Source organism: Scyliorhinus torazame, chromosome 2 (assembly GCF_047496885.1).
Source record: "Scyliorhinus torazame isolate Kashiwa2021f chromosome 2, sScyTor2.1, whole genome shotgun sequence".
NCBI classification, from domain to species: domain Eukaryota; kingdom Metazoa; phylum Chordata; class Chondrichthyes; order Carcharhiniformes; family Scyliorhinidae; genus Scyliorhinus; species Scyliorhinus torazame.
In genome coordinates this window covers 268,908,948-268,925,404 of record NC_092708.1, presented here as the reverse complement: position 1 = coordinate 268,925,404, position 16,457 = coordinate 268,908,948, and the positions used below count along the sequence as shown (strand labels likewise).

Genomic DNA, 16,457 nt, shown 5'->3' with positions numbered 1-16,457 from the left:
TTATTTTTTCATTTTATTTTTTTATAAATTTAGAGTACCCAATTAAGTTTTTCCAATTAAGGGGCAATTTAGTGTGTCCAATCCACCTCCCCTGCACATCTTTTGGGTTGTGGGGCGAAACCCATGCAAACACGGGGAGAATGTGCAAACTCCACACAGGCACTGACCCAGAGCCGGGATCGAACCTGGGACCTCGGCGCTGTGAGGCAACAGGGCTAACCAACCACTGCGCCACCATGCTGCCCTAGGACAATGAGATATGAAGTTTCTCTCCATTGGATTGCCCAACAGTTGAGTTGGTAACAGCATACAGAACCAGAGGCAATGATTCCACATGCACAACAATCTGCCCTCATCAGCCCAACTGTTCTAAGGAAACTGCCTGTTGTTTATTGCAGGGCCACTCCCATATTCCTTGTCCCACCCTTATCTGCAAGTATGGTGCCATGCTATACAGCCATAGGGCCTGTGTAGCAATAACATTGGTCCCAGGGTCCCACCTCCTTGCTGATTATCAGGCAGAACGACATACTCACCTCCCTGCTCATCCAGCATGACCAAAGTCTTGCCACCAGCTTCCCTGCTCTGAACAAAAATGAAGAGTCATCACACTTCTAATCAGAGGAGAGTGTTGCACAGTAGCAGCAGAGACTCTAACAGCATGGTGCAACGTTATCACAATTTATCATATCAACCATGGAGCCAAAATTAATGAAAACATGGTACAGGCATTCCCTCTGCATCCGCACCACCCATACTCAAAGTGCAACTCTGTGGCCCAGAAACTCGAATTTGTCAATGCATCACCAGCCTCTGCTACAAGTTCCCAATAAGCCCAGCGCCTTGTTTAAGTATTCATAGTATTCACACTGGGATCACTAATCTGAAATGTTTAAAAAATGACCACATGGTTGCTTATGGTAGATTGTAAATGGACAAACACTGCACTAGCTCTTCACCTCTTCCTTCATTGTGCATTTCTGTCCTTCCCTTTCTCCAATAACCAATAAAATACATGGGATTTAAGGGATAACGGCAACATGGATACTTCATTGGCTAAGGGATAGAAAGCAGAGAGTAGTATTGAACAGTTGTGAATCAGAATGAAAATAAGCATGCAAGGGGGTTCCCTAGAGATCAGTGTTTTTTTTGTTTAAAAGTCTTTTTATTGATTTGCATTTATTGTACAGTAGAGATATCTACAGTATAGGTATATATACATACACACACAGACAACACTATAGCAAAGAAAGAAAAACGAAAGGACAACTATAGGAACATACACAGGTATGTAAACAAGGATAGTGTGTGCATAGATAGATACGGAGGGGCCTGGTTTTGAGTCTCCCCTCGTTGGGTATCCCACCTGTCGGACTTACTTTGTATGTGTCACCTCCTGGAATTAAAACATACCAGGGGGCATGTTTGGTGCCACCTGGGAGTACTTTTGGTGCAGTCGCACCCATGTATCTCCTCATCCTTGGTCCCCTCTGGCTCCTCTGCCTTACTCGCCCTGCACCCTGGTTGGTGTCTCTCCCCCCTCCCCTTTTCCTGCAACCCCCCCTCCCCCCCCCCCACTTTTGTTTTGTTTATCCATCCCGGTTCTGGTCCGTCCGTAACCCCCCCCCCCAACCCCCCTTTACTGGTTGTTGGTTACAAACAGATTTTGGAACAGGCTGGGTGAATTGCTTCCACATGTTGTGGAAGGCCTTCCTCCGATTCACGCATGGGAAGTTTTATTTTTTCTAATTTGAGGAATTCCGCTAGGTCGGACAGCCAGTCCCTGGGGGACACTGCCATTCTCCAGCCGAGCAGCAGTCTCTGGTGGACGATCAGAGAGGCGAAGGTTAGGACATCTCTCCCTCTCCCTGTAAAGTGTTCTGGCTGTTGCGATACCCTGAAAACTGCCATTAGGGGGCACGGCTCCACCCTCATTCCCACAGCCTTAGACATGGCCTTGAAGAAGGTGGTCACCCGACAAATCTGGGGCAAGACCAGAACATGTGGGTTGGCTGGGCCTCCCTGGCACCGTTCATGTAGAGGAGCAGGTCATCTGCCTAGAGTGAGACTGTGCCCTCTGTCCCCTTCTTTGAGAAGGTGACCAAACAGGTGGATGAGGGTAAAGCAGTTGATGTGGTGTATATGGATTTCAGTAAAGCGTTTGATAAGGTTCCCCACGGTAGGCTACTGCAGAAAATACGGAAGCATGGGATTTAGGGAGATTTAGCAGTTTGGATCAGAAATTGGCTAGCTGGAAGAAGACAAAGGGTGGTGGTTGATGGGAAGTGTTCAGACTGGAGTCCAGTTACTAGTGGTGTACCACAAGGATCTGTTTTGGGGCCAGTGCTGTTTGTCATTTTTATAAATGACCTGGAGGATGGGTGAGTAAATTTGCAGATGACACTAAAGTCGGTGGAGTTGTGGACAGTGCGGAAGGATGTTACAAGTTACAGAGGTGCATAGATAAGCTGCAGTGCTGGGCTGAGAGGTGGCAAATGGGGTTTAATGCAGAAAAGTGTGAGGTGATTCATTTTGGAAGGAATAACAGGAAGACAGAGTACTGGGCTAATGGTAAGATTCTTGGCAGTGTGGATGAGCAGAGAGATCTCGGTGTCCATGTACATAGATCCCTGAAAGTTGCCACTCAGGTTGAGAGGGTTGTTAAGAAGGCGTACGGTGTGTTAGCTTTTATTGGTAGAGGGATTGAGTTTCGGAGCCATGAGGTCATGTTGCAGCTGTACAAAACTCTGGTGCGGCCGCATTTGGAGTACTGCGTGCAATTCTGGTCGCCGCATTATAGGAAGGATGTGGAAGCATTGGAAAGGGTGCAGAGGAGATTTACCAGAGTGTTGCTTGGTATGGTGGGAAGATCTTATGAGGAAAGGCTGAGGGACTTGAGGCTGTTTTCGTGAGACAGAAGGTTCAGAGGTGACTTAATTGAGGCACAGATGATCAGAGGATTGGATAGGGTGGACAGTGAGAGCCTTTTTCCTCCGATGGTGATGTCTAGCACGAGGGGACATAGCTTTAAATTGAGGGGTGATAGATAGAAGACAGATGTCAGAGGTAGGTTCTTTACTCAGAGAGTAGTAAGGCCGTGGAATGCCCTGCCTGCAACAGTAGTGGACTCGCCAACACGAAGGGTATTCAAATTGTCATTGGATAGACATATGGACGATAAGGGAATAGTGTAGATGGGCTTTAGAGTGAGACAGGTCGGCGCAACATCGAGGGCCGAAGGGCCTGTACTGCGCTGTAATGTTCTATGTTCTGGATGCCTCTCCACCCTTTTGCAGATCTGAGAGCGACGGTCAGTGGCTCGATTGCCAGGTCAAATAGCAGCGAGGACAAAAGGCATCCCTGCCTCATGCCTCTGTGCAGCTGGATGTATTCAGAGCTGGTGGTGTTCATTCGTACACTTGCCATGGGAGTGCTGTACAGTAGTTTCACCATGAGGTGAACACTAGCTCAAACCCAAACCGTTTCAGTACCTATGAGGTACCTCCATTCGACTCTGTCAAAGGCCTTCTCTGCAGAAGACGATCACCTCTGGTGTCTCCTCCCCGGGTCGTGTCATGTCACGTTCAGCAGACATCTGATGTTCGCCGTTAGTTGTCTGCCCTTGAGAAAGTCCATGTGATCCTCCGCGACTACCTCCAGCAGCCTCACCAGGCCTTCGCCAGGACTTTAGCATCAGTGTTAGGAGTGAGGTGGGTCTGTATGACGTGCACTCTGTCTTTTTAGAGATCAGCGATATAGAGGCCTGTGCCAGCGTGGGGGGGCAGGGTCCCTCTCGATAGCAAGTCATTGACATCCCCCGCAAGTTAAGGCCAGTGCTGTCGCAAATTCTTCATAGAAGTCCACTGGGAATCGTCTGCCTTCCCTGACTGAATGGAGTTGATGCTCTGGATTTTCTTTGGTTTTGTGACCAATTTTCAGGTTAAAAGGACGCAAGTTGAAGTTTCCAGGGGAGAGCCATCTTTCATCTGCTGTTCAGCACATCGCCGCTACCAGAAGTCCCATCAGTGTTCTTTTTAATACATACATACATATCCCTTGGGTCTTGGGTATACCGGCATCATTTTAAAGTTTGCAGGTGGCCTGATACTGAAATGTAGTAAACAATGAAGGGAATAATCAGACTTTAGAAGAGCAGTCTGGTGAAATCAGCATGGACATGGCAGATCAAATTTAACGCAAGAAAGTGTGAAATTATGTGTTTTAGTAGGAAGAATCTAGAGAAGCAACATAAAATAAATGGTACAATTTTAAGGCAGTTGCCAGTGTCCTGGGGGTGTTACGTACCCAAATCTCTTAAGGTGGCAAGGCAAGTTCAGACGGTTGTTTAAAATAAATGCAGATAAGCTTTATAAACAGCTAAAAAAAAGGAAGGTCGACTGAACCTTTACAAGTAACTGATCAGCTGGAATATTTTGCCCAATTCTGGCCACCATGGGGAGGATGCAAAGAAGATTTACTGGAATAGTAGCGAGGATAGAGGGAAAGACAGAATGTTGGAGCTATTCTTAAAGCAGAGAAGTTTAAGGGGAGATTTAGAAGTTCTCAAAAATTGAGGAATTGTGATAGGGTAAATAAAGAGAAGCTACTTCCACTGGCAGGATGGTCAGTTATCAGAGGATACAGATTCAACACAACTGGTAAAAGAACCAGAGGGAGGAAAGAATTTATTTTTTAATGCAGCAAGTTATGATGATTTGGCATCTAACCTGAAAGAGTAGTGGAAACCGTAGCTAATAATAACTTTCAAAGGGGAATTGGATAACTTTAAAGGGGAAAATATACAGAGCCTTGGGGAATTGGATAGCTATTTCAAAGTGTCTTGATGCACTGAATACCTTCTTTGGTGCTATTTTGTTGCAAGATTGAGAGAATCGTGCAAACCTGGTGGCCAGACTGTTCAGAGCAACCAACTGGTTTATAGGAGGTATGTAATATTATAACCGTGGATTCAGCATTTATAATGGCAGAAGCTTATAGGGCAACAAGAACATTCCAAGAGGAAATCTAGTGGCATAAGCAAGAGGTGTGTGCAAACACAGGAGTTTTAATATTGATAGACAGGCAAGCACAACCCTGCCGGATTGACTCCAATCTTCTCCGCAGCAAGGCCAAAATCTGCTCCACAGCAAGGCCAACAAAAGAAGTAGTTCAACTTTACCTCCTCCGCTATCTGCAGCATCCGCCGGGTGCTTTCCAAGGACTGTGAGTAGAGAAACAGAAATCATGCTGGGAGCACAACCACACACAAACCAACAGCTTGATATTCACTAGTCATGATAGTTTCCACTTTTGTAGTTTTACTGCAGGATTCTGCACTGAATGTTTGGCAGTCAGCCCCTTTCAGGAAGTAAGCAAACTCTGTTGGAAAGGCGAAGTCAGAGCAGCCGACGCTGTACCAAGGACACTGGGAGCATCATGTGGGGCATGCCTAACCAACTCCAGCATAGCTGACATTTGGAATGACAGTGGGGACATTAGGTCAGCACTGGTTAACTCTTGCCATAGAAGCAAGTTGATCTCAGCTGGGAAAGCATTAGAGGTGTCAAATTGCCTTTCAGATTTCTAATCGGCACCTACTCTCAAGTGACTGCATGCAGTTTGAAAGAGAGGGCGCGGTGAGGACAGAATTGGGCTCAGTTGTAATGCCTGGTATTGACTGAATCATTGGATACCATTAAGCATCTGCTGAGGTTCTGCAGGGAGTCAAGACCTCACCCTGGCTTCCCCGTGTCTGCATGGGTCTCACCCCCACAACCCAAAGATGTGCAGGGTAGGTGGATTGGCCATGCTAAATTTGCCCCCCGCTCTTCTGAGATGAAGAGATTTTTAATCAGTAAGGGAATCAAGGGTTACAGGGTTAAGGCAGAAAAAAGTGGAGTTGAGGTTTATCTCAGATCAGCTATGATCTCATTCAATGCCAGAGCAGATTCAATGGGCCGAGTGGCTTACTTCTGCTCCTACGTCTTATGGTCTATCCCATTAAACAGGTCCAGAGGAAAAAAAGGAAGGTTTTAAGGAAATCAATAAAAACGCTATTACTGTATAAAAGGACACATGCTCAGCCCAACCAACTTTTCCACAGTCTGCTTTCAAATGAAACCTCACCGCAGACTCACCTCATCTGTCACTTGGTTTGCTCGCATCTGTATATCCTCAACAGACGTGTCTGCCATGTTGATCTGCCCAGACCTGTAAATGAGAGAGAGTGAGAGAGACGTGCGAACTAAAACAAGATGTCCTTCCTCCAGAAGCTCGCAGAGAGTTATGCGAAACTGTGCTTCCTGAGCATTACGAATGTTGCAAACACGAGTGTGAACAGTTCAATGCATGCTTGGCAAAAATATTACAGCTGTGAGCAAATTTGCAGATGACACTAAAGTCGGTGGAGTTGTGGACAGTGTGGAAGGATGTTACAAGTTACAGAGGGACATAGATAAGCTGCAGCGCTGGGCTGAGAGGTGGCAAATGGAGTTTAATGCAGAAAAGTGTGAGGTGATTCATTTTGGAAGGAATAACAGGAAGACCGAGTACTGGGCTAATGGTAAGATTCTTGGAAGTGTGGATGAGCAGAGAGATCTCGGTGTCGATGTACATAGAGCCCTGAAAGGTGCCACCCATGTTGAGAGGGTTGTTAAGAAGGCGTACGGTGTGTTAGCTTTTATTGGTAGAGGGATTGGGTTTCGGAGCCATGAGATCATGTTGCAGCTGTACAAAACTCTGATGCGGCTGTAGCCACCTAATTTGGCCAACTCCCGATTTAAAATGGCAAACGGCAAAGGCTGATGGGAAATTCAGCCAACACAGCTAGAAACCAGCAGGTGCAGGTTTGCTGCGTATTTAACTCTGCAAAAGCCCAGACAGCATTGATACCAGCGACCATCAGCATAATAATGTAGCAGCCATCTACATACCAATGAGCAATCCCCGGGAGCAATAGCAACATTTGGGACACACAAAACTAAGCCAGACTCCCCGGCGCCAGCAGGAGCCAACACAAAAGAGGTTAATGAACACCTCAAGACCGCCCATCGATCAGGGAACCGCTCCAGTATTGGAGAAATTGAACCAAGCGATTGGAACGAAGTCCAATCACCTAGAACCAGGTACAGGGTCCGCCCCGAAAGGCGGGAAGCTCCTGGGGACTATAAAGTTAAGCCCCCAAGTTCAACTCGCTCTCTTCGTCCTGCCCGGGTCACCCAGCAACGCGAACCAACCTTGACCGTGACCGGTGCAGTGACCACCGAAAGAAGTAAGTCTTAATTCAACGCTCGATACGAGATAGGTGCTCCTAGCTACCAATCCGGACCAACTTCGAATCCCGCAGACTCGGAACCCGAACGAAAGGCCATTTGTTCCCCTGACCTGGTGGGCCAGTCCGAAGTTAAGTATAGGCCTGTTAGTTATAGAAGTAGCTTAGACGTAGAATTTGTGCATGAGTAGCGATTATTGTGTATAATAAATGTGCTTTGATTTGAATCTTACTAATCGGTGTATTGAGTTATTGATCATTACTTGGACTTGAACCTCGTGGCGGTATCATAAAGATACCTGGCAACTCGAGAGCAAAGGTAATAAAACAGAGCAATTGAACCAACCGGAAAGTTAGCAACAGGCCGCATTTGGAGTATTGCATGCAATTCTGGTCGCCGCATTATAGGAAGGATGTGGAAGCATTGGAAAGTGTGCAGAGGAGATTTACCAGAATGTTGCCTGGTATGGAGGGAAGATCCTATGAGGAAAGGCTGAGGAACTTGAGGCTGTTGTCGTTAGAGAGAAGAAGGTTAAGAGGTGACTTAATTGAGGCATACAAGATGATCAGAGAATTGGATAGGGTGGACAGTGTGAGAGCCTTTTTCCTTGGATGGCGATGTCTAGCACGAGGGGACATAGCTTTAAATTGAGGGGAGATAGATATAGGACAGATATCAGAGGTAGGTTCTTTACTCAGAGAGTAGTAAGGGCATGGAATGCCCTGCCTGCAACAGTAGTGGACTCGCCAACACTAAGGGCATTCAAATGGTCATTGGATAGACATATGGACGATAAGGGAATAGTGTAGATGGGCTTTAGAGTGGTTTCACAGGTCGGCGCAACATCGAGGGCCGAAGGGCCTGTACTGCGCTGTAATGTTCTATGTTCTAGCTATTCCTTTGGTCCCCACATAGAATTACAGAATGGAAAATAAAAACCAATATCCATCCAAATTGAATTTGACTATCCTGGTAACATGAAGAAAAATAACTTGTATTTATGTATCACTTTCACAACCGCCTGAAGTCTCAAAGTGCTTTACCCTTTTGATGTGTAGTTGCTGTTGTAATGCTGGAGACGTGGCAACCAACTTTGCACAAGGCAGACTCCCAACAATAGTACTGTGATAATGACCAGATAAGTATTTTTTAGGACACAAGGGTTAACTTTCCTGCACTTCTTTGAAACGATGCCATGGGATCTCTCACACACCAGAGCAGGCAATTGGGGGTCTTGGTTTAGAAATACGTCACCTTTTACAATGCAGCACTCTCTTAGTGCTGCACTGGAGTGTCAGCCTTGGTTGTGTTCAAGGTCCTGGAGTGCAATTTGAACCCTGAACTTTGAGAGTCAACAAGCAAGACAGCTTACCCCCCCCCAAACCTCAGCTGACACACAATACAGTAATGGACTTACATAGGAATAGGAGGAGGCCATTAAGCCCCTGTAGCCAATTCCGTCATTCATTTAGTTTTACAAAGTGCGGGTCGTGACCCGTGGGTGGGTCGCAGGCGGGTGTCAGAAGGGTCACATGCTAACAGTTTTCATATGTAACACGAGTGGCACGGTGGCACAGTGGTTTGTGCTGCTGCCTCACAGCTCCAGAGTCCCGGGTTCCATTCCAGCCTTGGGTGACTATGTGGAATTTGCAATTTCTCCCCATGTCTGCATGGGTTTCCCGTGGGTGCTCAGGTTTCCCCTACTGTCCAAAGATGTGCTTAGGTGGATTGGCCATGCTAAATTGCCCCTAAGTGTCCAAAAGGTTAGGCGGGATTACTGGGTTATGGGGATGGGGTAGAGGCGTGGGCTTAAGTGGGGTGTTCTTTCCAAGGGCCGGTGAGACTCGATGGGCCAAATGGCCTCCTTCTGCACTGTAAATTCTATGGTTCTATGAAGGGCCCCTTTTAAATACTAATAACTTAAAAAAGACAACGACAGTTATCCGAATGGTGACATCATGGGAATAAATAATAATTCTTAGTGTACAGCAATATCAGAACATCAATAAAAAGACTGGTTGATGAGTGAACAAAAACGTAAAGCACTGTGGCTTCACAGCGCCAAGGTCCCATGTTCGATTCCCCGCTGGGACACTGTCTGTGCGGAGTCTGCACATTCTCCCCGTGTCTGCGTGGGTTTCCTCCGGGTGCTCCGGTTTCCTCCCACAGTCCAAAGACGTGCAGGTTAGGTGGATTGGCCAGGATAAATTGCCCTTAGTGTCCAAAAAAAGGTTAGGAGGGGTTATTGGGTTACGGGGATAGGGTGGAAGCGAGGGCTTAATTAAGTGAGGCGGTGCAGACTCGATGGGCCGAATGGCCTACTTCTGCACTATATGTTCTATAGGTAAAGTTATTATATTGGTAAAGTTACCAATAGCACAGGTAGCCAGTTCCCCAAACCGAAAGCAGAAAACAAAGCAGGCCAACGGCCACCTAGGACCCGCCCAGCCATCAGGGCACCCACCCCTTTATTGGTCAGGATCAATGCGAATGATCAAGAAAAGGCCTAATTGATTGGGGCCAAGTTCAAGGCCCGCCCATCAGTGCGCGAAGCCCCCTTCGGGTATAAGAAGAAGGCCCCAACAGAGAATCGCTCTCTTGGAATCGGCCCTCAAAGCGGAGAGACCCTTCCACCAGCTACACCAGAAGCAAGTAAGTCCAAGGTCAACGCTCGTTACCAGACGGACGACCTTAGCTCTTCCCCTCTACCACTTTGACCCCAGCAGCCTCAGAACCGAACAACGGCCATTGTTCCTCTGACTGAGTGGGCGCCCGAAGCTTTAGCAGTAGTGATAGTTTAGTCTGTAGTATTTCGTGCATGTGTAGATATTGCTGCGTATGTAAATAAATAGTATTAACTTTGAACTAACTAACTGGTGTACCGACTCCTTGATCAGTATTCGGGTTTGAACCTTGTGGCAGTATCGAAAGATACCTGGCGACTCTAAAGCAAACGTAATTAGAATGAAGGAAGGCAACCATATTGACCGCCATACGTAGAAACAACCAAAAAGAGCAACACAACAAACTAGCCACAGCCTCAAATGTAATTCAACTAGATTACTCAAAACATGAGCTATCTTCACAAATCCATGCTGACTCTGATCAGCTTTTAAAAAAATATAAATTTAGAGTATCCAATTCATTTTTTCCAATTAAGCCTGGCCAGTCCACCTACCCTGCGCATCTTTGGTTTGTGGGGGCGAAACCCATGCAAACACGGGGGGGGGGGGGGGGGGGGGAATGTGCAAACTCCACACGGACAGTGACCTAGAGCCGGGATCGAATCTGGGACCTCAGCGTCATGAGGGAACCATGCTAACCACTTGCGCCACCATGCTGCCCTATCAGTTCATTTTTTGACCAAGTGTTCAGTCACACTGGTGACAGATTCTAGGAACTACTACACAACAGATGTTCAATGGATGAGTTGGTCAATATCTGCTTTCTCCCTGCCTTTCCGAGCACGAAATCTAAGCTGACACCCTCCCTGTGCAGTACTGAGGGAGTACTGCATTGTCGGATGATTGTCTTTCAGGTGAGATATTAAACTCGGGTCTCCATCTGCCCCCTCAGGTAGGTGGAGAGACCCCCTGGGGTAAGATTTCCCATGCGATCTGATCAATATTTATCCTCAATATCACTGAAATAGATTATCTGATTGCTGTGTGGAACATTTGGGTGTGTAAATTGGCTGCTGGGTTTCTTACATTTCAACATTGACTATTTTCAGAAGTATTTCCTTTGCTGTAAAGCGCTTTGAGACATCCAAAGATAATAAAAACACTGCATAAATGCCCACTCCTCAGTGAACTTCGTGGCTCTAATATGAGCACTGGGTTAATTGATTGATACACCCAAAATCCGAATGACATAATACGATAGTATTAACAAAGAGACTAATGACAGCTGGGAGTTAGATTCCATATATGGTTTCCATGCTGCGCAAGCCTATCCCTGTCCTGTATATAGTGACCGCATCTTAAGTGAGAGGTGCTCACTGAACCAAGCTTTCTATCAGCATTTACTGCATTTAAAGGAAAGTACCTACTGTCCCATCAACACTTACTGCGTTTAAAGGGAAGTACCTACTGTCCACAGTACTTCCTTTAGCTGTCTGCTTCACTGGACTATTCCAATTGCTCCAAATTGTTTGACCAAGGACAGCATGGAAACCTGGAAATGAATGTACAGGAATTCCAAATCGTAGTGCTGACCAACACCCAAGGGAGACAGATAGTGTTGCACGGGAACAAAACAGGCAACACGGCTACACACATACACTGGTATACAGAACCCAAATTTAGCTTCACAGAACATAGTAGCTGATCTGCCTCAAGGCCTGGGTGTGGCACAGCAGGTTCAGCAAGTCAGGAAAAGGAGTACAACACTGAAATAACAAGAGAGAAGCAGAGTGCATGTTCAGGTGGATGACCACTTCGGATGACAGGTTACAGGCCTGAAATATTTACTCTGCCCCTTTCTCCCCACAGATGCTGCCTGACCTGCTGAGTGGCTCCAGCATTTTTTGTTTTTATGTACCATTCCAGTGTTATCTATTCCACATGAGCTTCCTCCCACTGATCAACATCACACCCCATCAGCATATCCTTCCATTCCTTTCTCACTTACCTAACTTTCCCTTAAGTGCATTTATGCTATTTGTCTCAATATTCTGTATCAAGCTCCAGATTCTCACCATTCTTCGGTGAAGAGGTCACTAATACATCCAATGGTTTGTACTTATTGATTCTAGTTCTGAATTCTATGAAACACTTCTATAAATTTAAATACCTCTCATGTCTTCTCTAAGAGCCTTAGCCTGTTTAGTACATTTAGAATATGACCAGAACAGTGCACAGTTCTCCAAGTGTATTCTAACCATGATTCTATGCAAGTTTTGCACAAGTTAAAAATCACATTGAAGACAATTCCAGGCCTGACTGCAATTTGTGACTACCACAGGAATGCACACTCTGCCCTCAAGCCAAGCAGCCACACTTCAAATGAGATCTTAAGCAGGGAGTCCAGGCACACTATTCAACTGCATGGGGCATAACAGTCAAACTAGAAGTGCCCACATGCAAACAAAAAAACTTGGGTTTGTATAGCACCTTTTAAAAACATTCCATGGTACTTCTCAATTGTCAAATGCACACTTTCAAATAATGATGTGGAGATGCCGGTGTTGGACTGGGGTGAACACAGGAAGAAGTCTTACAACACCAGGTTAAAGTCCAACAGGTTTGTTTTGAATCACTAGCTTTCGGAGCACTGCTTCCCACCTGCGGAAGGAGCAGTGCTCCGAAAGCTAGTGATTCAAAACAAACCTGTTGGACTTTAACCTGGTGTTGTAAGACTTCTTACTGCACTTTCAAATAGGCATTGCACAGCAGAGACTGGGGTCATTAAAATAAACATACTGATAAAGACAAGTGGGATCTAACAGCAGTCGATATACTCTGCACACGTGGTGTCTCTTTAAAATCCTTCACTCCCATTTACTGGGGATCCTATTTTTATTTAGAAAAATTCCCTTTTCCTCACTATTGGATTTTTCTTCAATTTTCTACCCAAACGGAAGCTCAACCCAACACTTGGACACCCCCAATTCAGACACCCCGCCAGCATCAGGACTGCCCAGCACAGGTTAGATACAAAGTAAAGCCCCCTGTACACCGTCTCAAACACTCTCCTTGAAACACATACCGTAGATACCTGTCAGAATGCAGAGCAATCAGAGCTAAAGTCACACATACAGTCACAGGCCTTCACGTCCACACCCTCTACAATTCAGCTGGAGAGATCTGGCAATCATAGCATTTACGCTGAGAGCAATCGCACATCATCTGCAGCAGCAAGTTGAACAGGCATAGAAGTTTAAAACCACAGGTCATTTTGGCCATTACTTCGGAGTTGACTCTGGCTTGATCAATGCAAAGCTAACCACATGCTACTCTCGCCCCAGGGCCCTGTATCATTCTGCAATGTGCAGTCATCGCAAATTTACATTCTGTAACTATTGCTGTGAACTCTTGTTTCAGTTGTGGCTCAGTGCACTCGCCTCAAAAGACAGAAGATTGGGGATTCAAGTCCCACTCTTGATGCTTCAGCACGTAATCTAGGCATACACTAGTACAGTAAGAACTGAGTGTGCGTCTCATTGTCTAAAGTCTTTTGGGTGAAATGTTAAACGGAGGTTCTGTTTACACTCTCAGGTGGACATAAAAGATCCAATAGCACGATTCAAGGAAGCAGGGGAAATCCCCCCCCCCCACTGGCCAATACTTATCCCTCAACCAGCATTGCTAAAACAGATTATCCAGCAATCATTTCATTGCTTTTTGTTGAACCCTGAAGTGTGCAATTTGGCTGTCCCATATTTCCTGCATTACATCAGTGTCTGCACGCAAAATAATTACTTAATTGGTAAAAGTAATAAAAAGTTCCCAAGAACCTTCAGTGGAGGCTGGGGTGGGCCCAGGCAGAGCAGTGACATTACTGAGCTATACTAATGAACTCCCCACTGCCTTGCTGGGTCAATAGTGGATGAGCTAAGGGATTTCCCCCTCTCCCCCCACTAAACATGCCACTGGGTAAGCAGCAGCGGTCTGCTTCTGACAAACGCCCATAAATCAATTAGCTGCACAGGAAGAGCAAAGTCCACTATCTGAGGGAGCATCTACAAAAAACGTGGACAAAATACTTACAGGATCAAATGGTCAGTTTGCTACTTACTAGTCAATATCTGCTGCTTTACTTTCTGTGGGATGAAGGAGAAGGTGCTTGTGGAATAACAATTATAACCCTCAATGACCATTTTGTTACATATGTCACAAGGAGGAAATGTTCCCTGGGTGAGTTTGAACAGAACACACCAGAACAGTCATTACAAAAAAACCCGAACTTTATCCAGTGTAGTGACGCAATCAGTCCCCAACCCAGGATTTCCTGAAAGCAGACAAGACACTTCCTAGTACATTGTGGCCAGTTTTATTTCAGTAAGGGAGACATTTCCCAAATAGTCAGAGCTACAGACATTTGCCCAGTCATTGCTGCAGCCTCCTGATGAGAATGGAGTGTCAGCCATGTCTCAGTTATCACCAGAGTCCGGAAGGTCAAAGGTTTACCACACATTCCAGAGACTTCAGCCCCAAATGCAGGCTGCCATTCCAATGCAATGCCACACTGTTACGAAGTGACAACTCCATACATATGAATTAAGAGTCAGCCACTTGGTCCGTTGAGCCTGCTCTGCCATTCAATACAATCATGGCTGATCTAATTGTAACCTCAAACCGACATTCCTGCCCACCCCCTATAACCTTTCACCCCCTTGTCAATCAAGAATCGATTTAGCTCTGCCTTTAGAGTATCCAATTCATTTTTTCCAATTAATGGGCAATTTAACGTGGCCAATCCACCTATCCTGCACATCTTTGGGTTGTGAAGGTGAAACCCAGGCAAACACTGGGAGAATGTGCAAACTCCACACGGACAGTGACCCAGGGCCGGGATCAAACCTGGGACCACAGCGCCATGAGGCAGCAGGGCTAACCCACTGCACCACCGTGCTGCCAATTTTAAAAAAGAATTCTGCTTGCACTGCCTTTTAAAGGAAGAGCTCCAGGTCGCATGACCCTCAAAGATTAAACACCTGCCTTTTCAAGTGAACATTCAAGATCCCATGGCACTATTTTGAAGAAATGGAGAGCTCTGCATGGCACCCTGACCAATATTTATCCCTCAACCAGCATCACTTAAAAATCTATCTGGTTGAGGGAGTTTGTTGAACTCAAAATGGTTGCAGCTTTTCCTACATGAAAACACACTGTCTTCATTAACTGTAAAGTACTTGAGGTCATCCTGGGATTGTGAAAGGTGCATTATAGATGCAAATTAGTTGTTAGAACTTTACAGCCAGTGGGATGGACAGCAACACCTCTACCATAAGTGTTCGAGTGGTTAAGTTCAAACTATTGCTAGATAACTTGTGCTAGAGACTGGATTCATTCACATTTAGTCTGACATTTCAGTGATAACCTATTAGAAAGGCAGCTATTCAAACCGTTCATTTCCATCCCAAGTCACAAGAGGATCCACACCTCCAGATGTGCACAAATTAATTGAAATAGCCAACAAAACATACCATGTTGCTTAATTTATAGAATCTCTACAGTGCAGAAGGAAGCCATTCGGCCCATCGAGTCTGCACCGATCACCTGAATGAGCACCCAACCTAGGCCCACTCCTCCACCCTATCCCCGTAACCCCACCTAACCTGTACATCCCTCGATGCTAAGGGACAATTTAACATGGCCGATCCACTTAACCTACACTGGACTTTGGATGTGGGAGGGAAATGGAACACCTGGAGGAAACCCAGGCAGACATGGCTGGAATTGAACCTGGATCCCTGGCGCTGTGATGCAGCATTGCTAACCACTGTGCCACCATGCCGCCAACAATTTGAGTTGCCTGTTGGTTCAAGTTCCAATTGTGCAACAAAAATGAAACAATATAATACACCCACACAAATAAAATGTTAAATCAACAGTTCTCACTTACAGAAACACAAAGTAACAAGAAGTTTATTTTGTGTCCAGTACCAACACCAGGAGTTGAGTCAAACGCATTAAAGTTGTGCGACGTGTGTGGTACCAGCCTCATGTTGCTCGCAGCGTCAGTAACAAACCAGTCACCCTGGTGTTACGCAGCTCACAACACTCTCAGCAGACCCAGCCAGGTTATGAAAGGATTAACTTTAACTGATGTATTTCACATATTCACAGTTACACTGAACCCGAAAACAAATTTAAACAATCAGATTTCACTAATTAATAAGTTCCATCAAACAATAGATCAGAAGGAGCATTAAAATGATGGAAGTGAATAAAGGGGAGGCCCAATGCCCTCCATGGAACATCCTAGCCACAATGCAGCTGGGAGTCTGTACCCTCCCCGGAAACTGTATTCCATCCATGCTGCAGACATTTTCTCCTGGCCAACTCCAGTTCACTGTCTCAGACCCTCTGGCAGTTACTGTCAGTTCACGAGCTAACAAGTACTGTTGTTTTCAGAGAGGTGTCGTATTGGCTATACCATATCTAGGCCCCTCATAATTTTGTACACCAGTTAGGTATCCTTTGTTCTACGGAAAACAACCCCAGCCTATCCAATGTTTCC

At 45.8% G+C, this 16,457-nt stretch overlaps 1 protein-coding gene across 2 annotated transcripts in view; it reads right to left on the bottom strand.

The window, feature by feature from the left end:
* Positions 1–16,457, bottom strand: part of LOC140398442 (synaptosomal-associated protein 23-like) — a 31,867-nt gene that overhangs the window by 8,527 nt on the left and 6,883 nt on the right. Inside the window, exons 1-4 of one of the 2 annotated variants that reach the window (XM_072487141.1) lie at positions 11,341–11,436; positions 6,138–6,210; positions 5,180–5,221; positions 537–585 (exon numbers count right to left, since the gene is read on the bottom strand). In XM_072487141.1, coding sequence (XP_072343242.1) covers positions 537–585; positions 5,180–5,221; positions 6,138–6,194 — 148 coding nt within the window. In that variant the 5' untranslated portion in view covers positions 6,195–6,210; positions 11,341–11,436. Of the gene's footprint in view, positions 1–536; positions 586–5,179; positions 5,222–6,137; positions 6,211–11,340; positions 11,437–16,457 lie in introns of those variants that run through there. The other variant, XM_072487133.1, reaches the window with a different exon arrangement.